Source organism: Euprymna scolopes, chromosome 33, assembly GCF_053919585.1.
Source record: "Euprymna scolopes isolate OS-2025 chromosome 33, ASM5391958v1, whole genome shotgun sequence".
NCBI classification, from domain to species: Eukaryota; Metazoa; Mollusca; class Cephalopoda; order Sepiida; family Sepiolidae; genus Euprymna; species Euprymna scolopes.
The window spans coordinates 50,942,423-50,959,582 of NC_136514.1; the positions used below are offsets into that span (position 1 = coordinate 50,942,423).

At 33.7% G+C, this 17,160-nt stretch overlaps 1 protein-coding gene across 2 annotated transcripts in view; it reads left to right on the top strand.

The window, feature by feature from the left end:
* The window catches only part of LOC145258219 (tetraspanin-13-like), a 220,374-nt gene that overhangs the window by 186,427 nt on the left and 16,787 nt on the right, over window positions 1–17,160 (top strand). The window contains exon 5 of one of the 2 annotated variants that reach the window (XM_080116165.1): window positions 12,265–12,366. The exons of the other annotated variant lie outside the window; for it this stretch is intronic. Coding sequence (XP_079972291.1) covers window positions 12,265–12,339 — 75 coding nt within the window. The 3' untranslated portion in view covers window positions 12,340–12,366. The remainder of the gene's footprint in view (window positions 1–12,264; window positions 12,367–17,160) is intronic. 2 annotated transcript variants of the gene reach the window in all.

The following is a 17,160-nucleotide window of genomic DNA, read 5'->3' on the forward strand; positions in this document are numbered from 1 at the left end:
TCCTCCCCTCCAAAGTGATTTTTAAATTATCTCTTATATAAGTAGGCATTCTGCCATTTTTCTCCCCTACCCCTCAAAAAAAAAAAAAAAAAGAAAAAAATCAGGATATTTTTTTTATTGGCCTCCTCCTCTGAACTGGTCAGGTATTCTGCCATTTTTTTTAGAAAATTTTGACAAACAATAAGAACAGTGTTATACAATTTTACGCAGATAAAACATGAAACAGTCTAAACACAAATTTTTTAATTAAAAAAGCTTCTGTACGAGAGGACCCATATCGATTGGAATATTTCTCATTGTGATTTACAGAAGAGAATAGAAATGGGAAAGCCATTGGCAAACAATCAATTAGTATCAAATATAACAACTTTTTCATTTTATTTTATTTCCTGAATTTTTATAGAATTTAAACTGATTTTTCCAATTTTTATGTATGGATCTAATGCTCTTTGATAAAAGTAACCACTATACAAAATTTAAATGATTTTTAATTGAAAATTTTGGCCCAAATTTTGGCCAATCTCATAACTGACTTATGTTCTTAATTTAAGTTTTCTAATCCTGAAACAATTTTGTTTGAATATTCTGATGTCCGAGTCTGAGAGTCCTTTAACTTTCTGATTTATTGCATTTTGTTTATAATTTGATACAAATGGAGGAAGATATTCATCCACCCTTGCTTCCTTAGTTATAAGTAAAATAAACATTTGTGTTAACAGATAATTCACAGTGAATCATTTCCATTTGGGTTACATTGCATGCTATCCCTCTTGGATGATGATGATGGATGGATGAGTCTCTTAAACCTCCAAGGTTGTGGTGGTGGTGGTGGTGAGTGGGCACTACATTATTTCATCCAGTACATCTTAGGCAAGAATAGTCTGGTGGATCCCACCCCTCTCCAGGCTCCAGAGCACATACAGCACCTGGTATTATAAAATGGTCACCCATTTTAGTACTGTCCAGGTTCAGTGTTGCTTAACTTTGGTGATCTAATGGGAACCTGTGTCAACGTAATTATGTCTTCTGATTCAAAGTGAATCATTTCCATTTGGGTTACATTGCATACTACCCCTCTTGGATGATTGATGGATGGATGGATGGAGAAGTAAAGCCCAGATAAAACATTGGCTCATCCTTACGTTGTCAGGCAGGAGTATGCATTCTCACGACTGAATAATGTAATTATATGAAATAAAATCAAATTTAGGGTGTTAACCAATATTTTCAAATTATGAGGAGGTACTGAATTTAGGGTCTCGACCTTGATCTATGTATTCTCAACAACCACCCTGGACTTAGGGTCTCGACCTTGATCTATGTATTCTCAACAACCACCCTGGACTTAGGGTCTCGACCTTGATCTATGTATTTTCAACAACCACCCTGGACTTAGGGTCTCGACCTTGATCTATGTATTTTCAACAACCACCCTGGACTTAGGGTCTCGACCTTGATCTATGTATTTTCAACAACCACCCTGGACTTAGGGTCTCGACCTTGATCTATGTATTTTCAACAACCACCCTGGACTTAGGGTCTCGACCTTGATCTATGTATTTTTAACTACCACCCTGGACTTAGGGTCTCGACCTTGATCTATGTATTTTCAACAACCACCCTGGACTTAGGGTCTCGACCTTGATCTATGTATTTTCAACAACCACCCTGGACTTAGGGTCTCGACCTTGATCTATGTATTTTCAACAACCACCCTGGACTTAGGGTCTCGACCTTGATCTATGTATTTTCAACAACCACCCTGGACTTAGGGTCTCGACCTTGATCTATGTATTTTCAACAACCACCCTGGACTTAGAGTCTCGACCTTGATCTATATATTCTCAACAACCACCCTGGACTTAGGGTTAGTGTTGGGGTTAATGAAGAATATAGATTTTTAAAAGTACCAGAATAAACTATCACAGAAAGAACTTGTTTTACTACTACATATGCAAACATCTTTCCTTTCTTCCTTCACGTGGCTAACATAAAACGGAACTTTCATTAAACAAGGACTTCCCACCTGTGGAACACACTGCCACAGGGTTACTTTCATGAAGGTTACTACATGGTTCTCTTCGACTCTAATATCAATAAACTCCTCGTCAACTTAGAACTGATTTAATTTTGAAATATCCAAGCCAAGGTCATGGAACAGTTGAAAGTCACACATTTTGGTGATAACTTTGATTCTATTCATCATTTGGACTCAGTATATAGCTCATATTGTAGGCAATTAAGGCCTGAATCTTACATGACCTTCTTCACTTCCAACTTTTCCATGTTTTATGTATGGATTTAATGTTTTCCGATAACAGTAACCTCCATGCAAGATTTAAGTCTGATCAGATAAATAGCTTTTAGTTATCAAAATTTCCATGGCATAACTTCGGAAATACTTTATATGATATGGAAAAGTAAAGTCCAGATAAAACATTGGCTCATCCTTATGTTGTCAGGCAAGGGTATGCAGTCTCATGACTGACTAATGTTTTTCTTTAATAATTATATGAAATGAAATCAAATAATTTTTCATGAAAAAAAGCCAAGGGTTCCACTTAAAATTCCGTTCAAATTCCCAAGTTTGACAGAAACATTCCTGAGTTCCAGATACACCTGAAGAAGGTCGGAGGTTACATCGACCGAAACGTTGTGAAAATCACACTCAAGATGAGAGCAGTAGTCCGATGAATCCAAATAATACGAATAACCAATCCTCATCTCAAAAATTCAGACATGAAAGTTCTTAGTTTAGTAGATGTAGAACAGTCAAGGTAACATGATAAGTCAGCAAGGGAAGGCCAAGGAAAACATGGGAGGAAGTGATAAAGATAGATTTGAGATAAAGAGGGATAAATAAAGACCTGGTCAGAGATAGGTTAGTTTGGAAGTCAATTTCTAAAAGGCATTTGACACATGCCAGCACAATGATGTTGATATCAGTGAATACCATGTAAGTAAATCTTTCTTAGTAACTTTTTTTTATTATTTATTTATGCTGCTAAATTAAAACAGGTCAATAGGTGATTGGTTAGTTTAGTCATGTGACATAGAAGAGATTTGAAGTTGGATTTCAGTTACAGTCTTATTTTTTGTGGAAAAACATCTAATTGGTCGCGAGCTTAGAGATAGGAAACTGGCCAGTTAGAAGCAACTCTTAGTTAAGGAAAAATGGATATCCACAAGTAAGTAGAATATATTTTAAGTCAAAATGGTAGTTGTCATCTTCTCTTTCATGAATTTACCAGCCAACCCAAGAAAAATATCTTTTAAGAAAATTATGCCCCCCCCACACACACACTTCTGAAAAGAAAACATAAATATTTTGAAACTTAGGAGATGTGGTTTTATGATTGTAACAATATTATATTATAATAAATATTGTTTTTATCTGATGATATAATTAAAAGAAAAAGTCTTACAATAAGAAACATATTTCATGTGTAAAATTTCACTGAAATCTTTTGACAATGATATTGTGGGGTCTTTGAAGAAGACCTTTACTTCATTTTCTTGAAAAGTATAGAGATTTTTTATTTACTCTTGTCCATCCCAAACAAGGCATATTGCTACTTGAACACAAGGGGCTACTATTTGGGATTATGTCTACAGGGAACTATGTGGGGAGTTGAGCAGTGAGATGTCTGTTCACATTACAATTAAACTTCTGCATTTTAGTGCAGTCAGGGAAGCAGGAAACAGAGAGGGAATTCCAAAGTCTAGCAGTCCAAGAAACTATTAGAGTAGAAATCTTTCCAACATTTAGAGACATTTATAGAGAAGTAGGATTTTGCTGCCTGTTGGGTTAGTTCGGGGTATGTACATACGAGAGAACACAAGTGCTATGAGTTCATCAGAGCGCATTCCATTAAAGTACTTGTAAAACAGGCACAGGGTTACAACATTGCGGTGATGGGACAGAGGTTAGAGCTTGGTTAATAGTGCGAGACCTATTTGATTGGAGACTCTTTTTCAAGAAGGAATAAATATAAGATTTAGGGATAGAAGCAGAAGTACACAGAGGTGGGAGTCCTCATTCATTTTCAGGCAATGCCGGGCGTGCATGCTAGTCAATTATTATAGTTCTCTCACTGATTTACAAGGGAGGTAACTGTTAATTTTTAAGAAATCTTGTTTTTTTTGTTATTGTAGCGAAATAAAAAAAAATTGAAATATTGAATTTCAAGTGAAAATAATGAAATCCACTTTTTTATGTCACAGTAATGAAAATATCCAAAAATTATGAAAAATAGTTTTCCAAAAATATTTAACTGTGTATATAAATTGGTACTTGCACAGTTTAATCAAGATAATATCTAAAATATCTAAAGAAGGTTGTATTGTACGTATCCGTTATAGAATGAAGTTCTCTGGAAAAAAATATTTCACGAAAAACACCCGTCTAGCTGAATCCACTGTGAAAAATTTCCCCCACTCTATATCTGTGCCTAAATCAAAACGCGGATTCCATGAACAAAGCTTCTTTCTTAGAACTGCACGCCTGTGGAACTCTGTTCTGTCTGCCTGCTTCCCATCGGACTACAACTTGGATGTCTTCAAGTCCAACATTAACAAATTCCTAATGAACCGCCCCCTTAAGTAAACACTTCATCAAATCTCCACACTAACGTAATGTACTTGTGATAGCCCTTATCCCTGAGTGGCTTCCGGGCCTTGATAAGTGGTGATCACTGTGTAAAAAAAAAAAAAAAAAAAAAAAATTCACTTAATTTCATTAAGTAGTCTTTTTTGTTTTTAATGAAAACCCATTTTTTCAGCTGTTGGATTTTGCTATAATAATGAAAAAAAAAAAATCAATCAAATAAAATGCATTCTAATGCTTAGAAAACTAATAAAAACGAAATGTAAACATGAAACAAAGTAAAGATATAAATATAAAAATGGACTGTAAAGTAAACATGACAAAGGTTACTTTTGACATGTTTATTCAGCTCGAAAAACATGCAGTGTTTACCGATATGTTGGAAAATTCAAAATGGCGCCCGACACTCTCTTTAACATGGTAAGTTTGGGAAAGGTGTTATAAATAATAAACTAGACAAAATACTATTAAAAGACACCGAATTATGTCAACTTATGTCACGGTAACATATATTGAGCGAATTTCTAACAGTATTTTGTCTCAGTCGGATTTTTTAAATTAGTTCGCTATAATATTAAACTTGGTTAATCGATATTTGATTTTGGCTAGTCAATGAGTAACAACCAAATTCAGTCTCTTTTTCTTTACATAAATGCAAGAAATTCCAATCGATGCTCTAATTCAGTAATTCTTACAGCAATAAATACATTCATTGAGTTTTTGTTTTTGTTGAGTAATCATCTATGATAGCTATGTTTATTAAAATTTCTTAACGAAAATGGAGGACTAATACATTTGTTGGGTCTTCAGTCGAAGCCACCATTGTGTTTTCATTATACTGGGTGGGGGGGGGGGAAAGAAAAATCATCAACTCTGATTTAAAGGGTCATTAAAGTACACCTGATAGTGAGGCTCCAATTTTGTTTGGTTTGGCTGTTTTGCTTTACAGCATATCAACCCTTTTAGAGTTATTAAATAGTGAATCCAGTCATTTTGGAAAAAGGTTTCCTGCTTCAGTTCTTTTTGTAACAGAGCGCAGCCGCTCATATAGCAGCAGCTGTACGACAGCCAACATATGCAAATGACCAAGCCATGTGCGAGGTGACGTCACTGTGAGGAAGAAGGAAAGAAAAAGATTATTTAAAAAAAAAAAAGTGGTCCGAGAAGGACAGAAATAGACGTGTTACACACGTGACCCGAGAGCGACATGGAAAGACATATCTTAAACATCACCAGAAAAAGATAGAGTATCACATGCACGATATGGCAGTCTTGTTAAGCACATTGGAGTATGAGAGATTTTTGAACAAGAGACAAGGTGTTATTCTGGAAGTACCTGTAAATAAATGTCTGCTGTTTCATCTAAAAAAAAGTCAAGTTCTTTTCTTGTCTTTGTTTCCATGCAACTGTTTGCATACAATGTGTTGGTCCCGAGTGTTTATACATTTATATCTTCAGATATTTAGTTTTGATGTTTGGCTTGATTGTTTTGCAGAATATGATTGAGTTTTGCAAACGGAAAAGAAACAAAATAACACTAACATAAATTTTTGGTGCATTTTAGGTCACGAAGCTAGTATCTTCAGACAGCCTGATCTGGTAGCACCAGGTTTACATTTGGAAGCTTTGAGATGTATGGAATTACCCAGCAGTTATTATTTCTCTCTGGTCCATTCTTACACGTCAGGATTCCATCTATAAGTCAGAATTTATTCTGGGCACAATGCTAAACTGCTTCAGACATCCTTGAGCATGTCCTTACCTACATCATCCAAAAACCTTTTTCATTTTTTGGATACACAATTTTTCAATCTTATCAACTAAGACAGGTGATGGTGGCTAAGTGGTTAACAGCATGGACTGATGACCTGAGTGTACCAAGTTCAAATCAGTTTGTTTCATTTAGGGATGCTGGCAATCTTCATGTGGTCTCTCTTGCAAGAATTCGATTATTTCTAGAAAGAATGCATCCAAGAAAAAATCTGGAATAACCAATGCCAACAATAGAATCATCCGGATTTGTACAAATATACATTCACTTTTTCAGTTAAAGCTCTATCCCTACCACCCTGGGTAGTGATGTAGGCTCTGTTTAAGAACTTTAGAAAGTGTAGAGTTTTATACAACACTGGGTCTCGTTAGATCACCAAAGTTAAACATCGTTGAGCCTGGTCAGTACTAGATGAGTGACCATTTGGGAATACTAGGTGCTATATGTAGGAGGATGTCGACACCTCTCTGCAAAAGTTGTAAAAACCTAACATCATCATCTACATAATTGGAAAACAGTAAATGTCAGAGTTGATAAGTCAACCCAACTGAAAAGAAGAGACAGTTTTTCGAATAACATCGCATCTCTATAAACACCCAAAAAGTTATCCTGTTGCATTTTTTATTATGGTTCCTTAGATAAGAATGACCTTGAAGAATATAATCACATTGTCTGAAACGTGAAGATAACAACCAAAATGAGGATAGTAATTTGAATAATCCAAATAATACAAAATATAATCATGATGGGTTGAACCAAATAATGTTTCTATTTCTCTATAAATATAGAGAAATAGAAAAATAATTTGGTTTAACCCACCATGCAGTGCAAGTGTAAAAACAAATATTTCTAAGATCTTCCTAAAATGAATTGATAAACATTTTGCTAACTCCACCTAACAAGTATTTAAACAAAAATATTGTTAAATTTAGGTACTATTGAATATTGGATATGGGTTAGTGCAATTTTCAGTTGGATGATGGAAGAGTACTGCGAAAAGATTGTAGACTATGATTAATTCACATTCACACTATGGAAATTCTGATAGGGTAGAGAAAAACTAGCACCATCTCTTCTGTGAGGAAGGGGCTGCAAGGAGGCAAAGAGATCATCTCCGATTAGATCGTGAAGTCAATTTTGTACTCTCTTCAGGCAAGAAAGAGTGTTCTAAGTAGAACCGCCTCAGTTTTGGCAGCAGTATTCTATAATTAGTGATGTACTCAGACGAACTCAAAACATGTGTACCCCCTTGACGTAAATACCCCTGACAAACTCAGCAAGCAACAAAATTCCACCCTTACACTGTAGAGATCTGGAAAGCCTTCTACTTTAATAGTTTCTTCCATCAAACTACTAGACTTTGGAATTCCCTCTTGAGTCCCTGCTTCCCTGACTGTTACAGACATGCAGAAGTCCAAGTATAATGTGAACAGGCATCTTGCTGCTCAACTCCCTACATAGTATCCTTGTAAATTTGGTCCCAAATAGTAGTCCCTTATGACCAAGTGGCACCACTGTATGTTGTTTGAAATGAAAAAAAGTTTTTAAAAAAGTGAAAAAAAAACCCCCCAAAAACATAAATAACTTTTCTGCAGTCTTTAATCTCACTTTCATTAATAACTTATTATTTCTTTCAAAATTTCCTCTGAAATTCCAAGCATTATTACCATTGTTTTTCATATTCAAAACTATTTTATGCATCTGTGTCGGAACTCAAAGTTAAAACTAATTCTTACTTCATGCATATTTTTATTTAAAAATAATTTTATGTCGATCTGTTTTTACTGTTTAGTAAAAGCAGATCAACATATAAAATTATTTTTAAATACTAAAATTTAAACCTTTGAACTTTGGAATTTATAACCAAACAATATTTTTATCCAGTGAAGCCAACTTTTAGTGTATGTATAAATATAACCATGTTTTATATTATTATTCTGATATAAATATCTCACAAAAGAAAATTTATATTTATCAAATCTCAGTGTGTAAGAACCTGAAGTCCTACCTAACTAATATTCCTTGTGAACCAAGTGCAAAAGAAATCCAGACAATTACACTTAAGGGAACAACGAGGATACTAAAAAGAGCTCTCTGTTGGTTTCAATAAAAAGCGAGCCAATGTTGGCAGCGGTACAATCTTCAAAGGAAGAAAATTAAAAAAAAAAAAAAAGATGAATCTCGAATAAACAAAACAGCTATCGATGACTATTATACATATCATTTCAATTGTTCAGACTACTGTTCTCATCTTTTTTCACAACATTTTGGCCAATTTAAACTTTGGCCTTCTCCGGGTGTATCTTTTTTGAATCTTTCTTTAATGCAATGTGGTGTAACAGGTAAAGTACTTGGTAAAATTCAGTTTTAAGTGACACTCTTCTGTAGGTTGAAGGTTCAATCCTCAGTGCGGGTGATACGAAGAATACAATTGTGACTTACTTAGGACTTCTACCCGGTCATGGCTGATGGAACAAGAGGATGCTACTGCTATGAATTAAATAAAGGATTCTGTTCAAAATTCTGTGCAGATTCCTGAGTTTGACAGAAAGACTCTTGAGTTCGGTAAAATACACCTGAAGAAGGTCGGAGGTTACTTCAGCTGAAACGTTATGAAACTAACACCAGAGATGAGAACAATAGTTCAAATAATCCAAATAATATTATCAGTCCATATCTCAAAAATAATCCAAATAATATGAATTATCAAGCTTCATCTAAAGATTCAAAAACATGACTATATATTTATATTTCTCTCAGAAATGTGAGTTCTTTTTTTTTTTTTTGTATTTCTGAATTTTTGTAATTTAGAAAAGTCAGAATACCCCTCCCTCTCTTTATTTTTTAGAATAAGAAAAGGCCAAATCGCTAGAGCTTTACCTTCTTATTTTTTTCCATATTTTTGATTAACACCTTTTGCTGAATTTCCTCTTTCTCTTTTTCTCTCTCTACTCCTCTTTGTCTCTTTCTGCTCTCATCTCTCTCCTTATCTCTCTAACAACTCCCCTTATTTCTCTATCCGCCTCTTTCTCTCTTTATCCATATCTCTCTTTCTTTCTCTACCCCATCTCTCTCATTATCTCTTTACCTGTTTCTCTACTCTCGCTCTCTCTTTATCTCTCTACTTCCCTCTTTCTTTATCTCTCTACTTCCCTCTCTTATCTTTCTAACCACCTCCTCATTTCTCTACCCCTCTTTCTTTCTCTCTCTATCCTCCTCTCTCTTTATCTCTTTACCCCCTATCTTTATCTCTCTGCCCCCTCTTTATCTCTCTACCCCCTCTCTCTTTATTTCTCTAACCACCCTCTTTTTATCTCTCTACCCCTTCTCTTGTTATCTCTCTACCCTCTCGCTCTTTATCTCTCTAGCCTCTCCCCTTTTTATTTTTCTTTCTGACTAGGCAATGTCTGCAGAACAGGAGACTTTGTTGATTTAGTCACACTGAAAGAATTGAAGAGTGCTTGGGTTAATAGAGGTAGCACAGTTAAGGCAGCAAGGTCAGTTGGCAAGGAAAGCCAAGAAAAACATGGCAGAAAGTGATAAAAATGGATTTGTAAGAAAGAAATATGTAACGTAGTACACATTTACACACACGTTTACATGTAGACATCCTGGACCCACATATTGTAGACTCAGTCGCAAAGGAGACAAAGATAAGGAAAAAAGGAAAGAACTTCAACTCATGTTTCAGGTTTTAAGACAAGACTTTTATTCCTCATTCTCCCGCCACGCATGACTTCTCGTACGTGTCTTGAGTTGGAAGCCATGTTTAGTTTCAGAACACTTCCCGGTGGTTAGTTGTTCTATACAAGTCCTGGAGGTGACTGGTTCTCAGTAGATAGTTGTTTTGTTCAGGTTCCTGACTTTATAATTTTGTAGCCACAGAGCAAAAGATTCTTTCCATGTTGACACAAAGAAAACATATGCAACGTTGCTAAAGAAAAGGTTTAATTTTTATGAAGCAATTCTGGTTTCTGATTGGTTGGTACCAGAACGTGAATTAATTTGATTCGTTAGTTCCTAGCAGCATCGTCTATAAATAGAATCTCCCAACTGTAAGGGACCATACCTCCATTATGTATCAAAATTATTGCAACAACGCAACTTGTTGTTATGCTTGTGACGTCATCACGTCTTCCTGTTTATAGTCTTTTTCATTTTCCTTACCGTGACGTCATTTTGTACATAGCTTGGTCTTTGCATGTAGCTGCCATACATGCATCGGCGTTCTATTACAAATACAGACCTGATCAGAGATAAGTTAGTTTGGAAGTCAATTGCTAAAAGTTGTCCAACACACGCCAGCATGTAAAAACGAAATGTCTGTTCACATTACATTTAACCTTCAGCAGGTTAGTACAGTTAGGGAAGCAGGAAATAGGGAGGGAATTTCAAAGACTAGCAGTTAAAGGGATGAAACTATTTACATAAACTTGTAAGTAGGTTTTCGGGCATCTATGGACCTCAACAGTGAAGAGGTGGGGATTTTACTGATCGTCGGATCAGTCAGCAATATGGATATCAAGGGGGTAAAAATGCTAAGAGTTCATCAGAATACATTATTTCCTAATGCAGACGGTGGGGAATAAAAAGAGGAATATAATAAAATTCATAAACCTTTCCTATTAATTTTCTTGTTAGTGTTTGTATTTTAAATTTGAGATAGAGTATTAAACCAATGTAGGCAATAGTTTGGTTGTGACAGTTTCAGCCAATGATGTTTCATAGTTGTGTTGTGGAAATGATGCTGTGTATGGCAGAAAAATACATCATCACTAAGCGTTGCTCCGAGGTTTGCACATTGCATTATGCTTGTATGCCGCTTGGGTTCCTTGGCCACTTGTATTTCTGTTACTGTTACTTCTCAACTTTGTGTACCGGACCATGTTTTTGGATGAGAAAAAAAAATCATCATAAAATGCTTTGAAATACAGGATGTTCAAAAAGTTACTGAAGGATTTTGAACTTAATAGATTCTTTATTTTTGATACCTTTCTGTAATTTTAACACAATCTAAGATATTGGGAAATTAAAAAAAAAAAAAAAAAAAATGCAAAATTCAAACAATCTTTATATATGAAAAATCATGTCTTTTAAATCTTGGTCATTTTCAGCTCCGCATATTTGTGCTCTTTCCAAAACATGACAGATTGCAGAATCTCTGGATTACGATTTAATTCTCTTATTTCGTTCCTTATGTTTTCCTTCAATTCAAAAGGGTTTGAGGTTTGTTAACATGTTTTGAATTATGTTGTGACTTAAGCTATCTCTTACATGAAAATGCCATCGAAAAGCTCTTAAGAGTCAAAACAATTGATCCCTGATTTTAATAAAACAATTTCACAACTTCCGTACATTGTTCAATGCTATACTTATCCATAATTAATTTCCAAATATTATCTGTAAAATATTTGAAATAGAAAAAAAAAAAAAAAGAAAAAAAAATCATTAATGGTAAAATGACAGATTTTCAACCCTTCAGTGACCTTTTGGACATCCTAGACTTTACTTGACTCAACAGGTGACAATGAAGTATAAGGAATATTCTCCATTGTAAGTTTGGGACTTTTTCTTTTTTGGATATTTTCTTTTTTTTCTTCTGTCTTTTTTTTTATTTTTATTTTTAATTTTTGGGCCAGGAGCATAGTGTAGTATCTCTTCTGATTCTACACTCTATCTTCCTGTCCTCTGTCAGATTGTATCAACTTAAATTTTTGTTCCAATCCAGAGTGCCTAATTTTGGGAAGCTGGGGTTTAAAAGATTTTATTTTTCTTAATTTTATTTAAAAAAAAAAAAAAAAAAAAAATTCTTTTTTTTTTTTTAAATTGAAAAAAATTTTGTTGATTAATGAAAATGCTATATTATGTAAATGATTCCTTTTTTCAGATTCTGGGTGTTTGGATTACGGTGCGCTATCGTAACCAGAAAGACCCTTCTGCAAATCCCAATGCCTTTCTCTAAATGACGGTTTTTTACATTGCACTTTAGGTACAGTAAATGTCAATGCCAATTTGCAAGCTTGCATATGACCTCCTCCTCCTTCTCTCGTTTTTCTTCCTTTTTATTGGATGGTCTCCTCAACAAGAAATCTTTAGCCTTTACAAAGCGTTTTCATTATATATATATATATATATATATATATATATATATATCTGAAAATGTGTGCGAATGCATGTTATTTTTTTTTTCTTTCAGCCAATACTTAGATTATACCATATAATTTTTGTTTGATTTTAAAAAGTACTATATATACATACATATATATATATATATATATATATATATATATAGTCATCCACATACAGTACTGTTTCGCTGTTTCACAGCTCATCAGTGCCGCTAGACAAGCAACTACCTCAAGCCAGGATCGAAATCCGATCGCCCAACTTATAAGTTATGAAAATATATATGGTAATTAAGCTACACAGAATATTCCGTTTCATTCTCGTGAGAATTCGTCAAGCTTTATGGCAATTAAGGTACACAGAATATTTTGCATTTCATTCTCATGAGAATTCGTCAGGCATAAGCCTGAATGAAACATGGAATATTCTGTGCAGCTTAATTGCCATATATATTTTCATAACTTACTACCTAACTCTACCTTGAGCACTGTTGAAGTAAATACTGAAAATTTACGCATAAAATTATATCTTTGTGTATTAATTTATGTGATTAAATGAAGTAATTATACTTATATATGTGCGCGTGTGCAGTTTTTAAAGTTAAGCGATATGAGACACTGATTAGAAATCAGATGAAAAATCCTGATAGATATAACTTGAAGTAATATTTTCAGGGCGATCCTAGCCAAAAAGGAGAAGCTCAATATTTAAGAATAGAGCAATATATAAGTTTAGGGGTCATATTTAAATTCTGGAAAAATAACATATAGACACATATATTCGAATTAAGAATTTATGGTTTAGACACATATATTCGAATTAAGAATTTATAGTTTGACAAAAGGAATATATAGAAGGGGTTATGTTGATTTCCTTATTCTATGGATTTTCAATAAAGGCTCATATCATCAGAGAAAATGAATGTTCAGCTGTGAATAGACACTTATTTTGCTTTTCAGCACAAATATTAAAAACAATTTTTTGGAGTGGTGAATGATAATTATATGGAAATACTTATAAGAAAAGTTTTTTTTTAGTTTTTAAAGTTAACACAAGTTTAGGTAGAAGAGACTATAGTAATAATTAAAAATATGCCTCCAGTTTGATTAAAAAAATGTTTTTTGATTAAATCCAGAACACTTTTTTTTAATTATTAGTATATTAATATGTGACTGTATAAAAAGACTGTTTGCAATTCAGGAAAACAAGTGTTAAAGTCATGTGACAGATGAACAAAGGACTTGTAGGTTTTTATAAATTTTCGTATATTTATTTATTTTTTAACATTTTTTTTCACATTTTTCTTTTTTTTTTTTTTGCAAAAGAGATTTTAATCTCGAAATATTAGAAACATCTACCGTTCGTGTTATATCAAATAGTTGTTTTTGCAAAATACATATACAGAGATTTAAAAAAATCTACAAGACCTTCGTTTGTTTGCCTGCTTTTGTTCGTAGGTCACATTATTTCAACACCTGGCTTCGTGCATTGCTACAGCCTTCTTATACACTTAAAAATTTATTTACCAGCAATGCTTCAAGCAAACTATCTTTCCCTTTTATTATTATATTATGTTTAAGTATGTATGTATTTTTGACGATTTAAAATATTGTTCCAATAATGTTCCAAATAAAGAGAATACACAAAGGTATTATATTTGTTTACAGCTGTTTCACGGCAGTGTTTAAGTCATATAGTAAAATAAAACCTTTTAATTAAATATAAGAATAATATGTAAATAGATACAGGTTAGATATTATGAATAAATCTATGGTTTCATATGGAGAGTTAGTAATCATCAGTGTTCGGCCTAAAATAATAAAATAAAATTTTTTTTTATATATTTCGTAAAAATTTTTAGTGCAACAGAAAAATGCTTAAGTCATTTAGACATCTTACTTTTTTTAGTGTTTACGGCCTCTTTATCATGTCCTTACTGTTTGTGTTTTCTATTAATTTTTTTCGTTTTTTAAGAAAAAAATATTTTATACTTAAACACTGCTTTTATTGTTCTTCATGGTAAAAATAACTATATTTTTGTATTACTCAATTTAAAAAAAAGAATTTTTAAAGTAAAATTTCTTATAAGTAGCTACTGTTTTTAGATTTAAACTTGGGTTCTTCTGTTCATAGTTGGACATAAGTTTGCAAATTTTTCACTAGTACCACCTGTCCTGTTTGAATCTTTCCATGACTGTTCATGTGATATGTGAGCAAGCTTGAGAACATACCAAGCAAAAGTCGTCGATAAGAAATTTCCACCATGTTATATTTAGACAACCACTTCTACCGTTTTGTAGCAGTAGTTTCTTCCCCAGAACCGCTGGACTTTGGAATTCCCTTCCAAGTTCCTGCTTCCCCAACTGTACTGACATGCAGAAGTTCAAGTGTAACGTGAATCGACATCTTGCTGCCCAACTCCCCACATAGTACCCCTGTAGCTTATGTCCCTGATAGTAACCCCCTACAGCAAAGTGGCAATGTGTCTTGTTTGGGGTGAAAATGTAATAAATAAAAAAAAAAAAAAAATTGTCATAAACGTTTTAAAGAAAATATTTATAGGAACAACTGGACCCATGAAAAAGAATTTCAAAGGCCACCGGGCAAATATACCCAGTGAACCAAGTTCAAGAGAGATTCAAACACTTGTACTTAAAGGGACGGTGAGAATCTTAGAAAGAGTTCTCGGTTAGAATATATGAGATAGCAGGTGAAAGTCTGGCAGCAGGTAGGATGCTTGAACAAACTCATAAGAAAATGAAAAAAAAAAAAAAAAAAAGAATTTCATTTATTGTTAGTGTTTTTGCCTTTGTTTTAAATTTTTCGGTTGTTTATATTTTTTTCTTCCAATAACTAATTAACTAAGTATTGATGCTTTGATTTTACGTGCGGCCTGCTGTCGCTGGTTGTTCACAATTGTTTATTTGGGCTCCGATTTTTCACAATCATTCTATTTAGATGATAGGAATTTTTACCCTGACAATTTTCACAAACTTTTGAGAATGTCTAATATTTATTGCTGTCAAATATGATTTTAGTATTATTTAATTGCGACATGGGGACTTTTCTATGAAGTGTGATGATGTATGGAATAAGGGTTGAGGATATGTGTTGCATGGAGAGAAATGATCTGAGAATGATACAATGAATGTGAAATGGAAGTCTTAAAGGCAGATCTTAACACCTCAGAGGAAGGTTAAAAGTATAGAAGTATAGAAAAATGTGTGCAAAACAGGAAGCTGTTGGTTTGGTCACATTGAAAGAATCAATGAGATTTTTAGGGTTTGTAAATGTAGAACAGTTGAAAAGCAGGGTTGATTGGCAGAGTAAGACCAAGGAAAACATGGAAGGAAGTGATAAAGATGTATTTGAGAGAAAGAGGGATGAATGAAGACCTGGTCAGAGATAGGTTAACTTGGAAGTAAATTTTTAAAGCCATGCCGGCATGTAAAACAGGCATTAAACTGAATGTTGTGGTGGTGGCAGCGGTGGTGGTGGTGAATAACAGTAATTAATAGATGTAGAACAGTTGACATAACAGGATAAGTTGGTAAGAGAAGGTCAGGTAAAACATGCAAGGAAGAGATAAGGATAGATTTAAGAGAAAGAGAGATAAACAAACAGCTGATCAGAGACGGTTTAGTTTGAAAACCAATTTCTAAAAGACGTCCAATACATGCCAGCATGTAAAACGGATATCAAACCAAATATGATGATGATTGTGAAAAATTCAAGGGCAGGTAACCCAATTGTGCACAATCATAGCAACATATTGCCTAGAGCCTTTTGATTCGCTTTTCCATAGAAAAATAAGCTTTTATTTGCAAAAATGATGTACAAAAGATTTTCACCAGCTGAGACTTGAGATTTTTAAATTCATACGATTTGTTTCAATCACACCTAATTGCTTCAGCTCTATGCAGTTAAGCACAAAAAGATAATGAGCACTATTTATTGGTATTGTATTATCTTTATATTTGACTATATTGGATTTCAAATGCAATTATATAGAGCAGTACAAAACTCTTTTTTCCATAGAGTTATCCCCCTTGCTTTGTGGTTTAAAAAAAATAAATAAAAAAAATACACACGGGTATTGATTTTCTGTTTCGTAAAACATTTTTTTCACTAATATTAACAATTAGTATAAGATATCCCGAAAAATCGAGTCATAGGAAAGCCTTTAAAAAATATCTTAGTGACCCCTGAAGATTGAACCTTCTTTATGATCTACAGACTCACCCTCCAACCCCTGGTTCAAATTCTTGTAATGCATGGCTAACCCTCTTTTCCTTAGTAGAGAAAAAGAAGCATATTTTCAACACCCGAAGAAGGTCGCAGGTTGCAGCGACCAAAACGTTGTTCTAATATAACACCCAAGATGAGAATAATAGTCTGATTAATCAACATAACACAAGCATATAGAACAGTAGTTTCTACCACCCACTTTTCAGTTGATTTTATGAATTAGTTCAGTCTACCTCTATGTTAAAATACACTTAGCATTTTTATTCTAGTACTAGTAGGCCGCCTGACGTTGCCCGGTCGTAAAATCTGCATAAATATTATATTTTTATGAATGCAGATTTCTTATTCATTTTAAACAGAAATACTGTAGGTATTAAACATAACGTTAAATTCTTTAAAGGAAAAAATG